The 20962-nt window shown below is 43.0% G+C and overlaps 1 protein-coding gene across 1 annotated transcript in view; it reads right to left on the bottom strand.

Annotated features, from left to right (window-relative positions):
• Positions 1 to 1986: 1986 nt before the first annotated feature.
• Positions 1987 to 20962, bottom strand: part of PCYT1B (phosphate cytidylyltransferase 1B, choline) — a 44026-nt gene continuing 25050 nt past the window's right edge. The window contains exons 6-8 of the mRNA XM_044980889.1: positions 16009 to 16151; positions 10820 to 11008; positions 1987 to 3899 (exon numbers count right to left, since the gene is read on the bottom strand). Coding sequence (XP_044836824.1) covers positions 3687 to 3899; positions 10820 to 11008; positions 16009 to 16151 — 545 coding nt within the window. The 3' untranslated portion in view covers positions 1987 to 3686. The remainder of the gene's footprint in view (positions 3900 to 10819; positions 11009 to 16008; positions 16152 to 20962) is intronic.

Raw genomic sequence — 20962 nt, 5'->3', positions numbered from 1 at the left:
CCCACAGGACAAACTCCTGGAAGAAATAGGTCTGAAGGTGGTGAAGGCAGGTGCTTGGTGTACAGGAACGCAAGGCACACACTGCAAAGCTGGGAGTGGGAGGAGGGTTGGCAAGGAGTTCCTAATAGAGACAATTGGGAGGTGGATGAGTTTAGTAGCAGGGGTTTGGACAGGTTGGAATGGCTGGCTTTTCAGCTGATTTAGTATCATGGCTGTAGAGAGAGGGGATGTCCACAATTGAGCCACTGGGGTTAGAACATTGGCTTGATGGTACCCAAGAACGTTCCAGTAATGACTGGCAGAGCCATAGTAAAATAAAGATGGCAAGCTGCACTCTCTGTTGTATTTCATTTATTTTCCCCATGGAGCTTGGGCTTATAAATAGGAACACAATAAAGCAACACTTGTTAAAAATAAAAAATGAAACCCAGCGATGGCCAAAAAGTGCAAATCACCATCAGTATTTCCAGAGATGGTGAGGAGGTTGGCTGTCTTCTCTGTGCATGGTGGAGATTGTGCATGGAGGGTGGTATCCATACAAAGAGAACAGGCGCTCGGGCTTTCTCTTATCCCAAACACAGACCAGACATCTGGTACAGGTATATGGCTTTGTCACTTGGTAAACCACACATGACTCTGGGAGCAATAGCTAAGCTTAAAATGAGGTCATTCTGGTGAGTGTTTCTCCTGTTTCCCATTACTAGCCAAGCAGGTTAATTTTCCTCCAAAACTTTGCTGAACAGAGGGCATTGTTTTAACAATAAAAAACCCACCAACCCTGACAGCCTCCATCTCATTTGCACAGGGCTCCTTGGGATAGACAGCACCATAGAGAGCAGGCTGCTCTCACTGTGGAGGGGTGGTTTGTGATGGAGAAATCAGAAGAACAAGCAAGTACACCCCAGGGATGAAATTACAGAAGCTCATTGCCTAAGATGGACAGGAAGGTTTTAATCACACCATCCTCTCTCACAGGGCAGGTGACAGCCAGACACTGTGGCCCTCTTGTCATTCTCACTAGTGAAAGAAGCAGTGAGTGCCCCTGGTACCATGATAGCTGCCAGTTGTTGCAACTCTGTAAAGGGACTGTTTGTGTCTCCAGAAAACCAGTTACTCAGCAAGGACGTCTCTCCTGGAGAGAGAGTAAGATAAGGGCCCAGCTGAGGTTGCATATGAAAAATTTGCTAGGCTTTGTTGGGTAGATAAAGGAATACTTGGCTATCAGGAAAAAACCAGGCTTGGGGGCCTGGTGCTAGGGTCCTTCAGTGGCCCACCTGGAAACTGCTGAGGGTAGGGCTCACTACCAATAATTTCTAACTCTGCAGGGCAAGGGAATGCAGCCAGAGGGTAAACTGCTGCCAGTACCCTGATATACATGAATACACACTGTACATTTACACACCAACACCTGTTTTTCACAAACTCCTATTCTTGGTGCCTTTCTGAAATGTTACTGCTAGTCTGTTCTTCATGGGCTGGAGCAGAGTCCTCTTCTTTTGCTAGTTGATGTCTCATCCTTTTTAATCCCTCTGCCTCTCTCTCCTCCCCACTGGAGCTGTGTTGTCCTGTCTGTACAGGAAACCAACAAAATGAAGAATACTAAAATCTACAGTAACTTTCACCCTGTGATGTGCTCGCAGCATGAAGGCAGCAAGTGGAGCAGTTGGCTTTTGGCTACTGTTGTCCAGGCCATTCCTTGTTCTGGCTGCTGTGCAGGCAGCAAATTGGAATGTATTGCAGGTTTGTATGCCTTGCTGGTTGGGTGCCCAAACCACTCAGTGGCCTGGATGGAGAAACATTTGACATGCTAGCATAAGAACACAGGTATGTCCAGTGCAGCAGCGTCTAGAGCAGTGGTCCCTAAGCTTTTTACCTTGCACCACTCTTGGGGCCAGGAGTGGGGATGTGGACTGGAGTAAGGGGGCCAAGGCTGGGGCCATAGCTAGGGCCGGGGGTGGGAGTGGAGTGGGGTGGCACTCCCTCCCTGCCCCCGTGAGGGCTGCCCCCCCATGTTCCTCCGTGCCCCCCTAGGGGGGCATGATGCACAGTTTGGGGACCCCTGCTGTAGAGGTGGATGGAGCAGATCATTTCTCTGTAGTGCTGTCTGATCAGTTTCTAATCTCATTTTCCAGGTTGGGAGGGACGCGGGTGTCTGATGGGAGGTAGTTCAGCCAGCCAGCCAGCCACAGAACTGCATGTCACACAATCCAACAACCCCCCCACTTCCAGTCGTTGCTCATCTGGCATAGATGGCATATGAGAGAAGTCTCATCTCATGCTGAGCTGAGAGGCTGGTGATGTCAACATGATCATGTAAAAAGGAAAAAATGTCTTAGTTGATGTCTTTGTGGCTCCATTAGGGATATGAGGATGCTCTGAGGGAAGGAGGGAAAACACCAGCATCCAATTCTATGTATAAAGTTTCATTATTTTCCAGTTGGGCTGCCAATGTTTGGATGTATTAACGGCAGTTGTCAGGGGGCAGTTAACCTGGATCCCAGCCTGGGAATGCATATCCATGTGTGTGCATGCATGTACTGTATACCTATCTGTATAGGAACATACAGTGCATACATGCTTTTGTCTTGTTTAGAGAAATGCCAAAAGTTTTAAGGTTGATCTGTTTGATACACGGGATGGGCAGAAACACTGTTGCATAGACAGTCGGTTGATAACTGACATCTCCAAAGGTGTGGTAGTCCCTGGAGAAATGTGGCTGAGGGGCTTTGGCTCCAGTTTATTCTTAAGATGATCACTAAAATAGACCAATTCTTTTAAAATATTTTTTTTCCCAGACAAGAAATCCCAGCAAGGACATTCGCTATCCTACGCTGCAGCCTTCAAAGCAATGTCACAAAGAAAACCAGAACACAACAGGTGGCTTCTGAGGCACTAGGAACAAGGAGTGAGATTTGCTAAAGCAAATGGGATTCACACTATATTAACCTTTGCACATGCTCTGACAAAGGCCTGGTCAGCAAACATTCATTCAACTCAATCTGTTCAATGCATCTCCAGTGCCGACTGGCCAGATCCCCATTGCACTGGCCTGGTTTAGTTTTTTGGTGGCTTTTTTTATTTTGAAAGAAAAAAACACATTTCCTGTACTGGAGAAGCTTTTTGCTGCTGTGACAAGAGACCTCATCGCGCTGGCAGGGCTCAAGTTTAATAGGGTGACCAGAGAGCAAATGTGAAAAATCAGGGCATTTTCCCCCCCAAAGGTTGGGGGGGGGTATAGACTCCTATATAAGATCAAGCCCCTAATATTGTTGGGTCACCCTAGGTGCATGCAGAGTCCAGAAGTGGCTAAATTGTCTCTTCACACAGTGCTGCTGCTGTGCACATGCTGACTCAGTCTAGCTCAGGGGCTGAATGTTCCCCTGCAGTACAAATTCCCCAAGGGTCTTGGCTGGCACTAGCAGCTGCAGCAAGTAGTGACTAGTGACAGGTACTTACTCCAAGGTCGTGGGTCAGTTAGTTGTCCGGGTGTCTCTGAGCCCCAAGAGGAAATGGGGCAAGGGTGAGCTGTTCCTGAGAACTCTTCCCTTGCAATGCACCACTCTCCTTGCAATGCTTTTCCCTGTAGCGCACTCGCCTCTGTCAGAAACAGCTGTTTGTCGTTCCTCTCCTCCCTGCATGTTACATGAGTGTTCGTATCTTTTTTTTTTCAAATTGTTTATTTTTCTTTACTTCTCATCCTCATCTCCTTCGCTCATGCTGCTGATGGAGGCTGAGGCCGCTTTCGGAGAGGAAGGGGGCGATGCTTTATTGAACAACCAGGGGGAGGGCGGCGATGGAGAGCGGGATGGAGAGCGGCCACGCGTTGGGCTGCTGGTTGGGCTCTGCCTCGGTGACAAGGCCTGGAGCATTCGGCCACTTCGCTCCTGAAACATCTGTTTCTGAAAAGCAGTTTGAAAAAGAGGCTGTGTGAGTCAGACACAACAACAGGGGGCTTGGGCACTGTGAGGCCAGTTGGGGACAGTTACCTGTGTAAGGGGAGAGATTCTTTGGCCTTCAGGAAAGGGAGAGGCTTAACATGCATTTCTTCTCTGAAATATGGCCAGTCAAAATGGCACCCTGGAGTCCCCTGTGTTGTTGCCTCACTCATTCTGGGCAAATGCTCACACTTTACAAGCCAAATGGTTTTGGTACCCAGCAAACTAGTGTGGATGCAAAAGTGCTGCTGGGAGCTTTCCAGCTACACTACACATTCTGCAGGTCTCTGAGGGGACGCTGAAGGCAGAATTTAGTTAGTTGTTCGGTTCCTGGGTGAGCCAGAACAGACTCCGTTTCACTCCCACTTAGCTGAGCTGGCTCCACAGTACCAACAGGAGTCAGTCATAGAAATGTAAAGCCAGATTGGGCAATCCTGGTGGTTATTCACAGACTCGTCCCCTGGGTAGGGTGAATCGGGGCAACCACTCCACGGGCTGGTGCAATTGGCCAGCAGGGTTGGTCCCAGAAGTGATGGATTCGTCACTTCCACCCCAGGCACCCCTCTAGGGACGGCCCTGGTTATTCACATCTGAAGTCAATGGGATTGCGCTTATGTGACATGTACACAAACCGGCCTTTACTTTGTTGTTGTAGCCAGCAGAGATGACTCTGGATACACATATGGGGTGAAATCCTGACCTTATTCAAGTCAGTGGGAGGTTCTCCACTGACTTCACCAAAGAATGTATCTTTTGAGCAAAAAAAGATGCCACATTTTGGTGGAGTCGCTCTTCAGAGCAGCAATGTACTGTTAAGTTTGTTACAAAGGAGATGTGGGGCTTAACCTTCAAGGTGGAGTGGGGAAGGTGCTGTCTGGGCTACTTGTGGAGCTCTCACTGCTGGCTGAGTCATTGAATTGTATTGGTAATTCTTTCAACAGCTTTCAGCTGGGCTGCGCTCTTATTCAGAGCAAAGTGTAGGTCAGGTGTGACCGTGTGTGAGCTAATACATTGTAACTAACGTGTTTCTGAATAGCAGCATGGGCAGGGTTGACACTTTTGACAACAATGTTAACAATCTTGGCCACTCCTGGGCTTCCTTTTAGGATTGGACCACAACCCACTAACATGGTTTGAAAGGTGTTAAACCCTGTTTACACCATTGTTTAGAAAGATGGTTAGTTATCGTGTTTGCTTACACATGCCCTATATTTCTAGTCTGCATGGGAACAGAGCAAGTGACTGCTTGCAGCCAGAGTTCTAATAAAAAGAATAAGGCCTTATCTACATGCAGAAGTTGACCACAAACCTACTAAACTGGTGCAAACTCTTATTTTTGGCTAAAGAACCTAAATAAGCCCAGCTTAAGCCAAAATAAGTGTGTCCACACAGCTTTGGCACCAGTTTAACTAACATGATTTAAATCACACCTTAAGTTTGTGCCCCAAGGCTTCCTCCTCCAGAGTATTTCCATGCAAAATAAGAAGAGTTCTTTCTAGCTAACAGTTCTACACAGCAAGGCAAGGCCTTGTCAGCCAGATCTTGTCCAACGAAACTGCATGACTTGCCCTTTGCCAACTAGCTGCAACTTCATGTGGCTGTGTTAAGCTTTTGGGTCACCTTTTGTCTCATGAAGCTGGTTTTCTCTCCGTCCAAACTCTGGGCCCTTTTTGCTGCTAGAACTTCTGCCGGTCAGAGCTGGACAATAATCTCCAGCTGAATCCCACCCCACCCTCTCATGGCTGGCTTCCGCTGCTGCATGGCAGAAGGAAATGTGTGTCCCCCTCCTGCTTAGTGCTAGAGTTCTAATTTTGCACCTGTTGAATACCGGCTGGATCTACACACCTAACCCCAACACACAGAACCCATACAAATACTGATGAGAAATCTTAACAAAAACCTTGGGTTGGATTTCATTTTCCATTGATCTAAAGAGGAATAACTGGCAAGGTCTGTTATGATTTAGTTTTTATTTTAACTTTCCTTTGAAATATGCAGTACTGTCCAGTGCTGGAGGCAGGATAAGGATTAGATGAATGAATGGCCTTCTTGTGTGGTTATATAAATTGCGCAGTCACTCTATGGCTCTATTCTCTATCAGGGATAACAATATTTCTCTATTAGACAAGTCATAGGGCTGTGAGAAGGATAAATCTATGGGTGTGTATGAGGTGCTCAAATACTATAACAATTAGCATGATTAAAAAAACCCATAAGTAGCTAATGTGCCGTGCAATGTTTTGCACATGCACCTTGCTGAGTATTTTCTGCTGTGCTTTTCCTCTGGAGGACCCAAGAATTCCATGATTTTTCTCAATTTGATTTTTCTCCCAAGTCATCAAGACCTTGTGCTGTGGTGACCTCCCTTTGAAGCTCATCAGATCTACTACAACAGCAGATAGAGGCATTGCTGAAATGAATGGAAGGCCCTTCTGACCCCTGGAGACCAAGCTAGTTTCTTCCACCATGCTCCTGGTTGCTACTGGCCCAGGGAGTGAAGTACTAAACTAGAATAACAAATCTGAATTAACTCCAGAGCCCCCACACCAACCTTATATTTTATCTTCTATTTGAATAGAACTCTGAAAATTAATTTTCAATTATCAACTTAATGTCACACTCTGCCTTCAGCTGCAAAACCAAATGGCAGAAGAGGATACAATCTCAGTAAACTCAACTTCAGCACAATATTCAGGTTGGTATCCCCGCCCCACCCCCAACCCTACCCTGCAATGGCCATGTGTCCATACTCCTGTCCTGCTTGCTAGGTCTGAACTAGTCAATGCTTTGTAAATCTCCTGAGCTAGCAGGAAGTTCTTGCTCTTTGCAGTAGCTTCCAGCCTGCTAAGTAGAGGACCGGTTCGGGCAAGAAAGGGTTAATAGTGCTAATAGTCCAGCTCTGTCAGAATGTGATCAGTGCTGGCAAAGATCCCAAGCCTGTAGCAGCATCACAATCAGTGGCAGTAGCAGTCCCAATGAGGGGGTTTGGTGTGGAGGGTTAAGTGAAGAAAGTGATGTGGTCTGGCTCTGTAAAGCATTAGTGCTGTTGGTGCAAGAGTCTTTGTTGGGTTTAGGAAGCTCTGTGGGGCTGTGCAAAAGTTGCATTTACCGTGTATGGAAGTCTCATTTTCTTTACGAAATAAAAGTGACCAGGTAAAGAACCTAAGCATTGTAAAACTCCCTCTGAAGGTTTGCAGCTGCTGCTATTTGAGCTTCTGATTCTACAATATAATATGGACATTTCAATGGGGTCATATGTGGGCTTCATGGTTCAGATTTAGTGCACAATATACTTTCAATGTGGGATCCTAGATTTTGATTAGACTGACCATAAACTGTGGCAGTATGACTGACCTCAGGCTCTGGCCAGTCAAACATATTCCCAACAATGATCAGGACTGCTCTTCAAACGCTGAGACGTCCCAGTTGGGGACCTGAGCGGGCTGCTCTTTAAACTAGTTTCCTATAATGTTGCTCCATTTCTGAGGACTTTTGTAAGCATTTTTATTTTTAAAAACATGGACCTTTTTGAACATCTTTCTTCAACTAGCACAGTTCAACCCAGAGCACCAGAGGATGTTATACTCACACCTGCCAGCAGCTTTGTGCATGGAACTTGCTCCTTATCGGCTTTACATTGTACTGCACTATACAAGTGTGAGATTGCAAGACAGCTTTCAGTCTGGCTCTTTTCCTAGAGTTTTATAGCACATTCACCATTATTGTATCACAGCATCTCTGGGACTCTCTAAAGGAAATACATTGTGTATAAAACTATCTTGAACAAATTCTCAAATGAATTCTATCCATCCTTTGCAATTTTGAAAAACAGCATTTTGATCTTTTCCAGAAATTATATATGATTTTAAGTGGGTTGCCCAGACCTCAGTTTATATTTTAGAAAAGGGATGCCAGCACAAAGTGTATTATTTCACAAATAGTAATTATAATAATAGCATATTAATGGGATGCAAATTACTGATCTAGGAATATAACATGCCTATAACTATTCCTGGACTTTTAATGTCAACATTCAAAGCAACGTCTAACTAACACTGATGTGGCAAATTAATGTTAATAACAGTTTTGACACTAATAACAAGTTATCATTATTAAAAAAAACAACCGACTTCCAGTTGCCAGGCTGAAGATGATTTTTGAAAACACCTCAGTTCACTGTCACTAAAGCTTTCCTTAGAACAGGCCCAGCTCTGATTTCACTCTTCACCGGACACTTTTATGGGACTTTGCTCTGCAAATGTCTCTGCATAAAATCAGCAAAGAATCCTGTGGCACCTTATAGACTAACAGACGTTTTGCAGCATGAGCTTTCGTGGGTGCAAGTAGTGCATCCGAAGAAGTGGGTATTCACCCACAAAAGCTCATGCTGCAAAACGTCTGTTAGTCTATAAGGTGCCACAGGATTCTTTGCTGCTTCTACAGAACCAGACTAACACGGCTACCCCTCTGATACTCTGCATAAAATTACATCCAGTTTCCTACTCTGCATCTGCCATCCTAAATCAGAGGGCCAACAAATGTTCTTTAGCAGGAGTTTTAGCCTAGTGCTTTTCACTAAGGAATTTCAGTCTATAAAAATGTCTAATGTTTAAGCTAAAATATTTCTCAGTAGTATTTTTTCTAGTGCTTAGAGCAGGGAACTGAGTCAAGGCCCTAGCCTCTATTCCTACCTCAGCCAATGACTCAGAGCATGACCTAGTATAGTGCAGATGCCATTTATCTTGGGAAAGCAGTTTTGCCAGTAATGCTTATTCCAGCCACATGAAATAAACTATACTGGCAAAAGCACATATTTGCTGCTATAACTGCTTCTGCACCAGGGGCTTTTGCTGGCACAGCTGCATCGGTCAGCTCGCATCTCTTCACACCCCTGACCAACAGAGCTATGTCAGCAAAAGTTTGTAGTGGAGACCTGGCCTTAGGCACTTTACCTAACAAATAAGACTCACTCCCTGTTCTGAACAGCTTACAATCCAGTTTTACACATGACACACTAAATTAGCGTAACAAACGTGGGAACGAAAGAAAGGGTAGACCCAGAGGTGCAATAATACAAGTCTATTTAGAGTCACTGCATACATCTTGCTGGTGCCACTCTTTCATTCTGCATTTGTAAAACAGCTACAATACATGTCCACCTCACAGGGGAGTTGTGAAGCTTAATTAATGGATGCTTGTAAAAGCCACTGAGATCCTTCAATGAAATGCACTAGCAATGTGGATCAGTAAGTTGTAAGTGTATGTTGTTATTGTGTTCTATAAAAAGCAATAACAGAAAATAGTTCATTTGTTCATAGTCAGTTTTCATTATACGCAAATCATTCTTGCTTCAAGTTCATATTAAATCTGTTTCCTCCACTGTAAAATGAGGGTAATAATACTGCCCTCTTTTGTAAATGACTTTGACTTCTAGTGCTGATAAGCTGTATGGCAGACCTAGGTATTATCATTATTATTATTATTTTATTAAACTTTTTAAGCTGACTGGTTGCATCTATTTGTGCTTCCTCGCAAAGTGGAACCCATAAATAATTAAAGACTTGCATATGTTGTCAGCCACTTGACCCACTTTGAATTGAATGGAAGCTGCATGACTAAATCCTAATGTACCTTTGAATGAGCCCACGTTCTCCTGGGGCCATGCTGGTGGGCCACTTGCTGGTTATGTACATTGCTGCCCTCAGTTCCTTTGCAGTTTGTCAACGGGAAACCTGTGGCTGGATGGGTCCTGTGTTCATCAGCCTCTGCAAAACACTTACACACATGCATAACTTTAAGCATGTGAGTACACTCATGCTAAAAATTATGCACGTGTGTAAGGGCTTTGCTGGATCAGATCTACATGATGACCCAGAGTATAGAACCCTTTGAACAAAATGTAAGTTCATACATTTGGTTAGAAAAGACTCAATAGTACCTTAATAATAACTCCTGTGTCAACTACAGATTGCTTTTACAATACTATTGAGTTTTGCAACTAATTCCAATGTAACGTAAGATTTGGGACTGTAAGAAGAAAGATCTCTAGGTGTGGCGTGGGATGCAGTCTCTCTGGTGATCAGTTCCTGGGGCTGGGTGTCAGACAGTCTACTCCTGATTGTTTCACTAACTCACTGGGTGATTTTGTGTGACTCAGTTAATCCCTCTGTGCTTCAGTCTCCCCAACTGTAAAATGAGAACTGTAAATAACAATACTATGACCACCTTTGGGAAGCGCCTTGAGATTTCTGGATGAAAGTGGCTGGGTCAATTGTTCACAAAAACTAGTGACTACAAAAGTGCATCTTGAAGCCTGGCCTAAAATGTCTCTCTCTCTGCAGGCATCCCTATGAGTCTGACTATTAGGGTCTGAAATAATTTCTCAGTATAAAGTTACAGCTACTACAACTTGACCATTTTTATATTTATTATGCTATTTTAAAATATTGCCAAATTCAGATTGTTAATGTTTCCCTGTCTCTTTATTGCCATTTTCTGGAGTATAAGCTCTTCCTGATATAGGTTCATAACTCCTGTTTATTGATGAGTGGGGGAATAGGCCTCAGTGTATAAATGTACAATGTGTCTGTTAATACACAGTACTACGTAATGCAGTCTTACACTGTTACATACTTGGGCACTATATAATGTTGGCAGTGCCTTTTAAAAATACAAATGCAGAAATTGGCCTGAAAAAGACATTGGAAGTGGGAGATGTTTGCACTGTGGTTCTGGTACATGTTGTTGGATGAAATGAGTGGAATTGGCACTGACCTGCTAGATTGACTTTCAAAACAAAGACTGCAGCAAAAGAACTTGCTATGGGTCTGTGTTAAGAGAAGAATAAATCAAAGGCAGACAGATTCCTGGAATGAAGTACCTACCCAAGCTCCGTCGGGTCCAAACAGCTCTAAAAAGTTGCCAATGAACTCTCTGGACTTCTCTTCCCATTTCTGAATGAGGTCATGGCTCTTCTCTTCCACCTTATTAACAAATTCTTTTGATTTTTCCTCTACATTTTTCACTTTTTCTTTCATTTTGTCTACCTGGTTCTGAAAGCGATATTTCTTTTCCTGTTTGAAAAGTATGTGTGGACAGACAAAAAAAAATATCAAGTGGGTTTGGGGAAAGAAGAAAGCTTGTTATTTGTGCTTAAATACACTGGGCTTTTTCTGACTACTATCATGTGCAATAGTTTAATATGTAAATATATGAATGTTCTGAAAATATTTATCATTTAGTCCTTATCATGGATTATGTTCCGCAGTAAAAAACCAGAGCTCTAGATATATTAAAATAGGGTGTTCTTTAAAAATGTCAATTTAGTATTCGTGCAAGTAAAGAACTAATACCCCAGGCCTGTAGCAGGCAACATGCAAATTTCCCCACACTCTCTTGCCAGTGCATCCCAAAACTGGCTTGCAGCTCTGATGCTATCCCAGTCCAAGGTATCTCCTGTGAAGAGGTCTCTTCAGAACAGAAGAGAATCTTCATGATTGGGGTTTTGGATAATCAGAGGTCCCCTGGTTAGACCTGAGAGAGGTGTCTAGGCCAGAAGGCTAGCTGACCAAACAGTTGAGGAGTGGAAGGAAAGAAGGGGCTGATCAATGTCCAGAGATCCGCTCAGCTCATCAGAAGAGAAAAAGAATGGGCTCTCAGAGCTGCTAAATGCCTCAGATTCAAAGCTTTAGTTTTGAAAAGCTTCTAAACACCTCAGAAGTACAGCCAGTCATGCAGAGCTTAAAGGATCTGTGGGGCTGAAGCTCTGTTTCTGGTGATCTTATGAGCTCTGTAGGAGCAGAGCTTCAGTCAGGTCATAACCAACTTTTGGCAGCCTGGGAACTTCAGTTAACTGGAATTTGAGTAAATCTGGATTACACAGTAATTAACTAATTAATTTTCCTCTAAGACAAATGTTCTTTAGCTCCACTATGGTAGCTTAAACTATAAAAGTGCAGCTTTGGTCAGAGAAGTGGGAGTGTAAATTTGGCATCTTATGACTTAAGAGAATCTACTTCCTATGTATAGCCAGAGTCATATTTTCCTTGCTGGTCTTGTTAGCATTGCAGTAAGGTGAGTGTGAGATGGATTTTATTCTAGCTCAAGTATCATCAGTAGAATTGTTGAAGTCCAGTTGCAGAATCTTTATTAGTAGTGAGGAAGAACAAGCCAGAAAATACACAGCTTGGCTTCCAGCTTCCAGTTTGAGTTTTCAGGGTTGGCATTCAGAAAACATTTTGTAAACCTGTTAATTAATCAGATATGAGATGGAGTCATTGGGGTCTTGATTTTTCAGATGTGGCCATGCAAATACATCCACCAAAATATGTGAGCATTCACACATCTGATTTACATGCACAATTCCCACATTGCAGATGCAAATTAGTACTTGTGCTTCAGGTGCAGCTAGTTGGTCATCTGCATGCATAAATATTCAATTTGAGCAGGCAGTTATGGTAAGTACACAAATTAGGCACACCTGTGCGCTCGCACACACACACACACACACCCCTCTGAATTTTTAAAATTAGCACCATGGGACAATGAAAAAGGAGCTGTACAATGCCATTTTAGAGCTACTTTCAGAGTTGACATGTGCTTCAAAGTTTACAAGTTCTAAAATATGCCCATACTTTCACTGTCGTTTTTATGCTAAACATTTAATGGAACTAGCAATTGCATTTTATCTTAAACTCAAAATGTTAGCACCTCAAAGCTGTAGCTGACACAGAAATTCAAAACACAGGAACATTTGCTTTGCAGCTTAGTAGGACTAGCCAAAGAGGCTAAGTCAGGATAACCCCCCAACCCAAACCCCACCGTTACATAGGCAACCAAGCCTTAATTTAGGAACGCCAGCATTTTCATTTTCTACTGGTGCCCTTTTATTTGTTCTGAAACACTAGAAGCCCTTGGAGAAGAGCAGAGCTTCTCCTGTTAAACTGCTGTAACCCTAGGCCAGCAGGGCTTCAGAATGCATTAGGCTAGGTCTACACTACAGACCTTGCAGCGGCACAGCTGTAAGGTCTCCCATGTAGCTGCTCTTTGCCAGCCTGAGAGAGAGCTCTCCCGTAGGCATAATTAAACCACCCCCAACAAGCAGCAGTAGCTATGACGGCAGGAGAGCGTCGCCCACCAACATAGCGCTGTCCACACCGGCGCTTCTGTAGGTGTAACTTACGTTGGTCAAGGGTGTGTTTTTTCACACACCCCTGACTGACAAAAGTGCTCGTGTAGCCATAGCCTTAGTCTCTAGAAGTGGGGTGAAGAAATGCTGCATGTGCTATGCAACAGTAATAGCCTCTGACCAGTTAAGGAACGGAGCTCATCAAGAGCTCCAAAGCCAATTCACACGCAGTGTTCCTCTGTCGGAATGATGGCGGCAGTACTGATCCTCCTGCGTGGATAGTTACAGCAGGGAAAATATGGGGGAAGCCTCTAGGCCTACAACAAGGAGACACAAGATACTCCCACTTCCACCTCAAACATGAACATATAAACTAGCAATACAGTAGACCTGGATTGAGAATGAAGGTTCAGAGGGAAAATCTAAGGATCCTTTTAAATTGGAGTGACTGATAAATCTTGAGTCACTGCTTGAATTAAATTAGTGAGCCCCTTCATTATGTGCCATATACAACTCAGTCAGGTGGGAAATACAAAAGCCAATGCTCCAAAATGAAATATGAAACAAAGACAAGGAAAATGCCTATGTCTGTGTTTCCAACTCCAGCTGAGAGGTGCATATTACAAAAAAAAAAAAATCTATAGACTCTGTGATTTATTCTGTCTCAAGTACAGGAGAATTGTGCCACTCAGCCTGTCATTCCTTGGCTTGAGAAAGGGCCAGATTTACAAAGGTACTTAGGTGCCTAAAGAGACAGACAGGCATCTAGTGGGACCAGTGCTTAATTTGTAATGAAAGAGGTGCCAGGCTCAAGCAGTTTTTTTACTGTTTACTGATGCGGCAAGCCCGGAGGTGCTGGGGCTATGAACCACCAAGCTGAGAGATGCTGGGACTCAGCCCTGGCAAGTCCTGACACAAATTAACCACGGAGTGGGACTTACCAAAGTGCCTAATCAAGTTAGGTGCCTAACTCCCATTGCAAGTCTCAGGGTCTAATCCAGGGGTAGGCAACCTATGGCACGTGTGCCGAAGGCGGCACGCAAGCTGATTTTCAGTGGCACTCACACTGCCCGGGTCCCGGCCACCAGTTCAAGGGGCTCTGCATTTTAATTTAATTTTAAATGAAGCTTCTTAAAACCTTATTTACTTTACATACAACAATAGTTTAGTTATATATTATAGACTTATAGAAAGAGACCTTCTAAAATGTTAAAATTTATCACTGGCACACAAAACCTTAAATCAGAGTGAATAAATGAAGATTCAGCACACCACGTCTGAAAGGTTGCTGACCCCTCGTCTAATCCAACACACGCAGACTGTTCTCATTGCTTAGAAAATATTTAAGGGGGCACTATCCTCTTCAAAATGACATGTCTGTCTGAAATAAGTTTGTTTGCTGGCGGAACAAGTAACACTTCAGATTACTGGAAATGAAAATTTGGAGGGAGGAAAAATCTCCGCCCTCCCCCCGCCCCGTTGCCGACTTTGTGACCTGATAGCACTCTATTTACAGTTTCCCCTGTTGTTCACATGCTCTTTGACACAGCAAAAAGGGGGATAGAGTATTAAAGGAAAAGTAGGAAAATATAATTGCAATCCCACAAAAATTGGCAGGGGGACTCTGGGACAGGTGTAAGACTTGACAATACTTTTGACTCATTTTTTATCAGAATTGGCTAGATATCTGCTTAAGTGTTTCTCTTTATAGCAAAGTGCTAAAGTGAGGGCTAATGAAATAAATACAACTATCCTGCACATAGCAAATACATGGGAAAAGTACATTTTGTGATGCATTGTCCTTCCTTTAAAATTTTTCCTCATTAACTAGCTATAGTCATTCACAATGTCCCTTTGTAATATGGCACAGTGCAGAGGAGCATTTCAGCATTGTCACTTTCACGGGGCTATGCTGCTAAGACTTGAAAGAGAAAATGAAGGAAGGAAAATGTATGTTTCCTTCACAGCTTTACCCTTTTCCTGGACAGTACAGAGAGTTCTGTCGTTAGAAGCTGCTTAATTTGAAATACTGCATCCTCCAGAGCAATCCTCAGCAACCTCTGAGCTTTTATACTGGCTCTCTAATTCATTCCGTTCTGCTTAGGTTTTGTGACACATGTTATATGACTTGACACACTGCTCTCTGACTTCTGCAATACCTGTCAAAACAGCGGCTCACCGTAGATTTTGTTTCCCCCTGGGCTTACACTGGACCCTTTAAGCTTACTTTAACATCTTTTTTTTAATGTAATTGCTTTGTAGAGGAAGGAAATTGATAATGAAGCTTGTGCTTTCTATGCCTTTTCCTTCTGATCTCTGGCATTTGGCCACATCACAACAACACTAAGGGGGGAGGGATAGCTCAGTGGTTTGAGCATTGGCCTGCTAAACCCAGGGTTGTGAGTTCAATCCTTAAGGGGGCCATTTAGGGAACTGGGGTAAAAATCTGTCTGGGGATTAGTCCTGCTTTGAGGAGGGGATTGGACTAGATGACCTCCTGAGGTCCCTTCCCACCCTGATATTCTATGAAACAAAGTCAAACTGCAGGCTGCTTTTTGGAGAGACCATGACTATCTTCCCTATATAATTAGCAGCTTTTTTTAGCGGTAGTGTTATTAAATTAGCAGCAGCTCCATGAGAAGTATGCAGTAGTTTGGAAACACAATGGGAAATTGGGAGCATTGGCTTTACTTAAAGAGCTACAGTTTCCAGGAACAATGCCAAATGGTATATGTGAAGCTGAAACTTGCCAGGATTTCTTAAAAATAAATCCCAAACCCACCAATGTTCATTTTTCTCAGTTAGTTTTAACCAACTCCTGCCTTGTTCCATCTCCCATTTCAAAAGCACAAGAGAAAAATTAGCGTATCTTAACTCCTACTCCAAGGTTGGGCTTCTAATGGAAACCCTATCGGACGAGGGAGAAGAGAAGATGTGCTTACTTACATTTATAAAACTAACATTCAGCTCTTTGGCGGTATATCCTCTTTGGAGGTTGCGTCGAGCATAGACATCATAGTCTCGTACAATTCTAGTGATGATGTCTGATGTTGAGATACCTTCAGTTCTCTGTGTTGGCACAAACATTCCTGGTGAAAATGGAAAGCAAAGAGAGACGAGTGACATGACGAGATATCGCAGCAGTTAGGCAGGGATGCATGTTTTAACATGAATGCGCCTGTGGTTAAGGTGTGTAACTGGGAGCTGAGAGATATTCAGTGAAATTCTGAAGCTAATGGGAGTTTTGCCATTAATTTCAATGGGCTCAGGATTTCATCCATGTGTTCTAATCTTGGGTCTGCCACTGGTTTCCTGTATGACCTTGGAGAAGTCATTTAGTTGCCTTGTGCTTCATTTCTTCAGCCTGTAAAACTTGGATAATATTTGCCAGTATCCAGTGTTATTGTGAGGTTTAGTTGGCTGTCTGTGGCATTATAAGATCTTTAGAGCTTATATTTTATTCTATATTGCTGTTCTCATTCCCTTGGACTCTCTTGTATAGCAGAGATTCTTCATTACGCTGAAGGGGGAGTACAAAGGAAGTGGTGTTTGCTTGTACTCTTTCACAGGAAGAGGAAGTACAACCGGGATGGTGAAGAGGGCTACTTATTATTAATTATTATGATTATTATTATTACTAGCTTATTTCCTCAAAATATTTGACTAGTTTTTAACTGCTTGCCATTAAGACTAGCCCATGTGTACTGTTAAATAAAGCCAGAGGCAGAAGCAATATTAGCCGTAACCGTGAATACATCTTCCGTACAGCATTCAGTGAAATAATGCACACCATGCAAAGAAGAAAACTCAACTGCCAGAGCCAGTGTCTGGCTTATGAAGTCGAGATGACTGTGTTAAGCATGCCAAGCTTTCTACTAGGGATGGACAAACTAGTTTGCATAAAATAATTCTACTGGTCAACCTGGAAGAAGAGTAATGGCTTTGACAGTTCCGTGTGAGTTAGCCGCGATTAATCAACAGCCCTAGTAATGACCTAAGTAGGTAATGGAGATTGAGGTTAGGCCACCCACTCTATGAGTCTTGGGCCAGCGAAGCTCAGGTTTCATAGTTCCGCTTGGAAGGGAGAGCAGTTTAAAGGCACTGTTAGTGAATGATTCACAGCCCATAGTGGCATTATGCTGAGAAAACACTGTTCTCCCTCCTTCAACTCAGAGTGTCAGAGAGATGGAAGGATATGTAAAATATTAAATAATAAAGAGAGGAGAACCTCAGAGCATTGTCTGGCCCAGACACATGTAGACCAGATAGAAATGCAAAAGTCACCCACTTTGAGGGCCAATAGAGAAACCACGTCCAAACAAGCCAAATAAGGCTCCATATCCAACCATTGGTTTAATAGTTTATATATGAAACTGCAGGTGATACAGAGTTGTGAGGCTGGATTGGAAATAGTCTTGTGAAATAATAGTACTTACTACTTAATGTCTTAAAGGATTGTACAAATATTAACTAATTAATCCTCACAGTATCCCTGTGAGTTAAGTAAATGTTGTTAGCCCAATTTCACAGGGTTCAGGGAGGGAATCAAGAGATTTAAAGATAAACACATCATTTCCCCCCTCTATATTCTAATTCGTATTCTGCTAAACAGTTTTAATCATTGTCACAATACTCTCCCTAGCATGCTTTTCAGAATTGCAGCAGTTGCTAAGGAAGCTATTATGGAAAGCTGTAAAACATATCTAAGCACAGGTTAGAGCTAAGAGAATGCCTGAAAAAATACTGCTTACAATTGTTTTAGCTTAAACTGCATTTTTAGCCAGTTTCACAAACAGACTCTGGCATGTAATATTGGTAGCAGAGCAACGCTTATGTTTCTAAAATGAAAATGGCTCTTTATTAAGGGAACTATTTGCAGACATGCTGCACCTGCAGCTAGCATTCTAGCCAGGTGCACACAGGCTGACTTCTTGGCACCTCCTCCAAACCCTCCCTCTTGTAACCTGTGTTCCTCCTTTCAAGTTCCATGCAGGTTGCTACAGAATTGAATTTTTTGTATAGTCTTAAACAAAGCTGTCTTTACAATAGGAGATTAAGAATCACCCTTCCGACCAGCTTTTACCTGCTGTCAATCTCTGTTACCTGTCCCATAGTCATTTTGTGTGTGAATCTTCTATTGCTGTCCAAGGTAGTTTGGTGCAAGAATCAAGTGAAAACATCCACCAGAGATCCACAGTGAGGATAAGAGTGGATGGAAAAGGAGAACTCAGCCCTTACTTTTCTTAAAACATGAAATTTATGCTGGTTAGTCATTTACTGAATGGTCTTAATTGTCACTAGCTAAACAAGTCATATTACTGACTGTTTGGGGAATATGTAGGACAGATAACCTTGCAAAACTGAGAAATAAAATTAATCATGGTTCAGTACAACCTTCTGATATATTGCATTTCTATAAATCATCAATTAAAAAAAGTTAAGGATTTTCTGAGCCCACTGCATAGTTACTCTAAAACTATACAGTCCCTTTCTATTAAGGTTCTCCTCATCTATTAAATCTGGTTGTCTCCTTTTCTGCCATTCCCCTCACCTGTTCTAATGCTATTGTTCTTCAGCATCAAACCTAGCCTCCTTTCCATGTAGTTGAAGACCCAATTTGCTGCAGAAAACCCGGGAGGGGCGGGGGTGCACACCGTGAAGAACCTATGTAAAGGGCTATACAATCCCCATACACAGCACTGCTCCCCAACAGCTCTTTATGTGGCAATGTGAAAGGGGTGGTGGGGGTAAGGAAAGTGAGAAGTGAGTAGGTTCACAACTATGCAGATTCATTGACCAAACCCCCCAGGCCGGGAGGACTGACTGCAGTACTAATGCTTTCATATGGTGGCCAAGGATATCACCTAAGGAGACCTCAAAGCATTTTACAAAGGAGGTAGGTATCACATGTGGGAACAGAGGCACAGCGTGATGAAATGACTTGCCCATGGTCACACACCAGGCCAGTAGTAGCGCTTGGAATAGAACCCAGGCCAGTTCTCTCTTCACTCAGCTATGATGTTCCACAGTCTTGGGGAACAGATTCCATCTCCCGTTAGCCCCTAATACACATCTGCTTACTTCAATTATCTATCAAAATCCCTTAGCCAGAGCCAACATGAGATTTTAATGTAAAATGAAATCTGCAAGCCAGGCCAGCCACAGGAACAGGAGAGGTGGAGTGCTTGAGAAACCTATGGACACAGCACTGATTACCGCTACAAATAATGGCCATTTAAAAAAAAGTATAAAGGCTTCTTCTGCTCCCTTTTTAACCAAATGTACTTGAGAAATCTACCTGAGGTCATAGGGGAAGAGTGCAGTATGCAATTGTACCAGCAACCATTTGAGATGGGGACTAGCCTTTGAAACCTGACCTAGGTTATGTGACTTAAGTGAAGAAGTTTCAATTTCTTGTCAGAACTTCGGTGTGTCACACCTTTGTTTTACAGTAATGGAGAAGTAAGTGCTGGCTCCATGCAGCAGCCCCAGAATTGCTAGATTAGCCCTCACTGTCAGTGCTTGTCAAAGAGTGATTAGTAATGACACTGTAATGTTTGACTAATATGCTGTTAATCTGTTCATTTTTGACAATGTGAATTCCTCAAGGAATCAACACATAATTAACCCATTGGTCACTGCGCATTGTGTGTTCTCCTCTGTTCCCAATCCTCCGGGGTTGCGAGTCTGTTATAGAGCCCCTGTTATAGCCTGGCGCTTTAGCTTAATCATAGATGCTCATGCTTTTAGCTCACAGCAAGGTAATAGTTATCAAACACAGTGAGCGTTTCACTTAACACTTGCAAATTACCGGATAGTAGATTCTGACATTCTAGAGAGATGTGCACATATTGATGTAGGCTGGGAAGAGGGAAACGTCTCATGTGCCTGAAACAGTCTGCTCCAGAGAGCTGTGAGAGGAAGGTTTAATTGCTTCCCTCTTCTGCAGCATTCATTGTGTTATGATAGCTGCTCATGATAAAGAGGCTTTTGACATCACAATGGTTTAACTTTTTCTCACAGGGCCCAATCCAGCTCCCATTAAAGACAAATACAAAGAGTCCCATTCACTTCAGAGTTGGACTAGATCCACTGCCTCTGAACCCACAGATCACACGGCACATCATTTGTCTGACATGGAGGAGACATAGGTGCAAGAGAGCAGACACAGCAGATATAGTGAGTTGGCGAGCATCACAACAGTAACAGAAGCCAGCAAGGCATTTAAAGGATTGATTTTTGTAAAAAAAAAAAAAAAAAATAGATGTAGAATGTAGAAAAAGGGCAACATCATCTCATGATAACCTTCATTTAGAATGGCAGGTGGAATATTCCGTCAATTGTCTGACTTCAAGGTGAGATGTGAAGGGGGGGAAATGGGTTTGTGCCCTTTATTTTTCTTGCTTTATGATGCATAAAGAAGGCTTGAAAATTGTATTTGGTTTTTTCCTCTTACTGGTTTTTGTAAGAAAAATTGAGGTTTACAGCATTTCAGTAGTGCTTACGAACCACCGCAAATCAAAACAGTAACCCATGGCAGACACTATGGATGAACATACCTAGGGTAGAGGCAGTACAATATGGACCTCCCAATGCAGATCTAGTTTACCTGGGTACTGATTAGATGCTATCCTGCTGGGTACTAGAGCAATAAACAGTTTTTGAACTATATTTAAATATCTTTTTGCTAAAGAAAAGGAGAGGGAAAACTGCTGGGAAATAAAATCAACTCAGGGCTTGTATAAAAGTTGATATTCCTACAGCAATGGGAGCTTTGCCCATGCTGCACATTGGTCAGATTTTCAAAAGAGCTCCTTGCTCTTAGTTGGAACGCTTCAGTGTTCAGCACTTTTGAAAATCCAGCTAGACATTTAGGGGTCTGACTGGGATCTGAGCTCTT

Source organism: Mauremys mutica, chromosome 1, assembly GCF_020497125.1.
Source record: "Mauremys mutica isolate MM-2020 ecotype Southern chromosome 1, ASM2049712v1, whole genome shotgun sequence".
Taxonomy (NCBI): Eukaryota; Metazoa; Chordata; order Testudines; family Geoemydidae; genus Mauremys; species Mauremys mutica.
The sequence above is the reverse complement of the archived record's forward strand: the minus strand, read 5'-3'. Positions and strand labels throughout refer to the sequence as shown.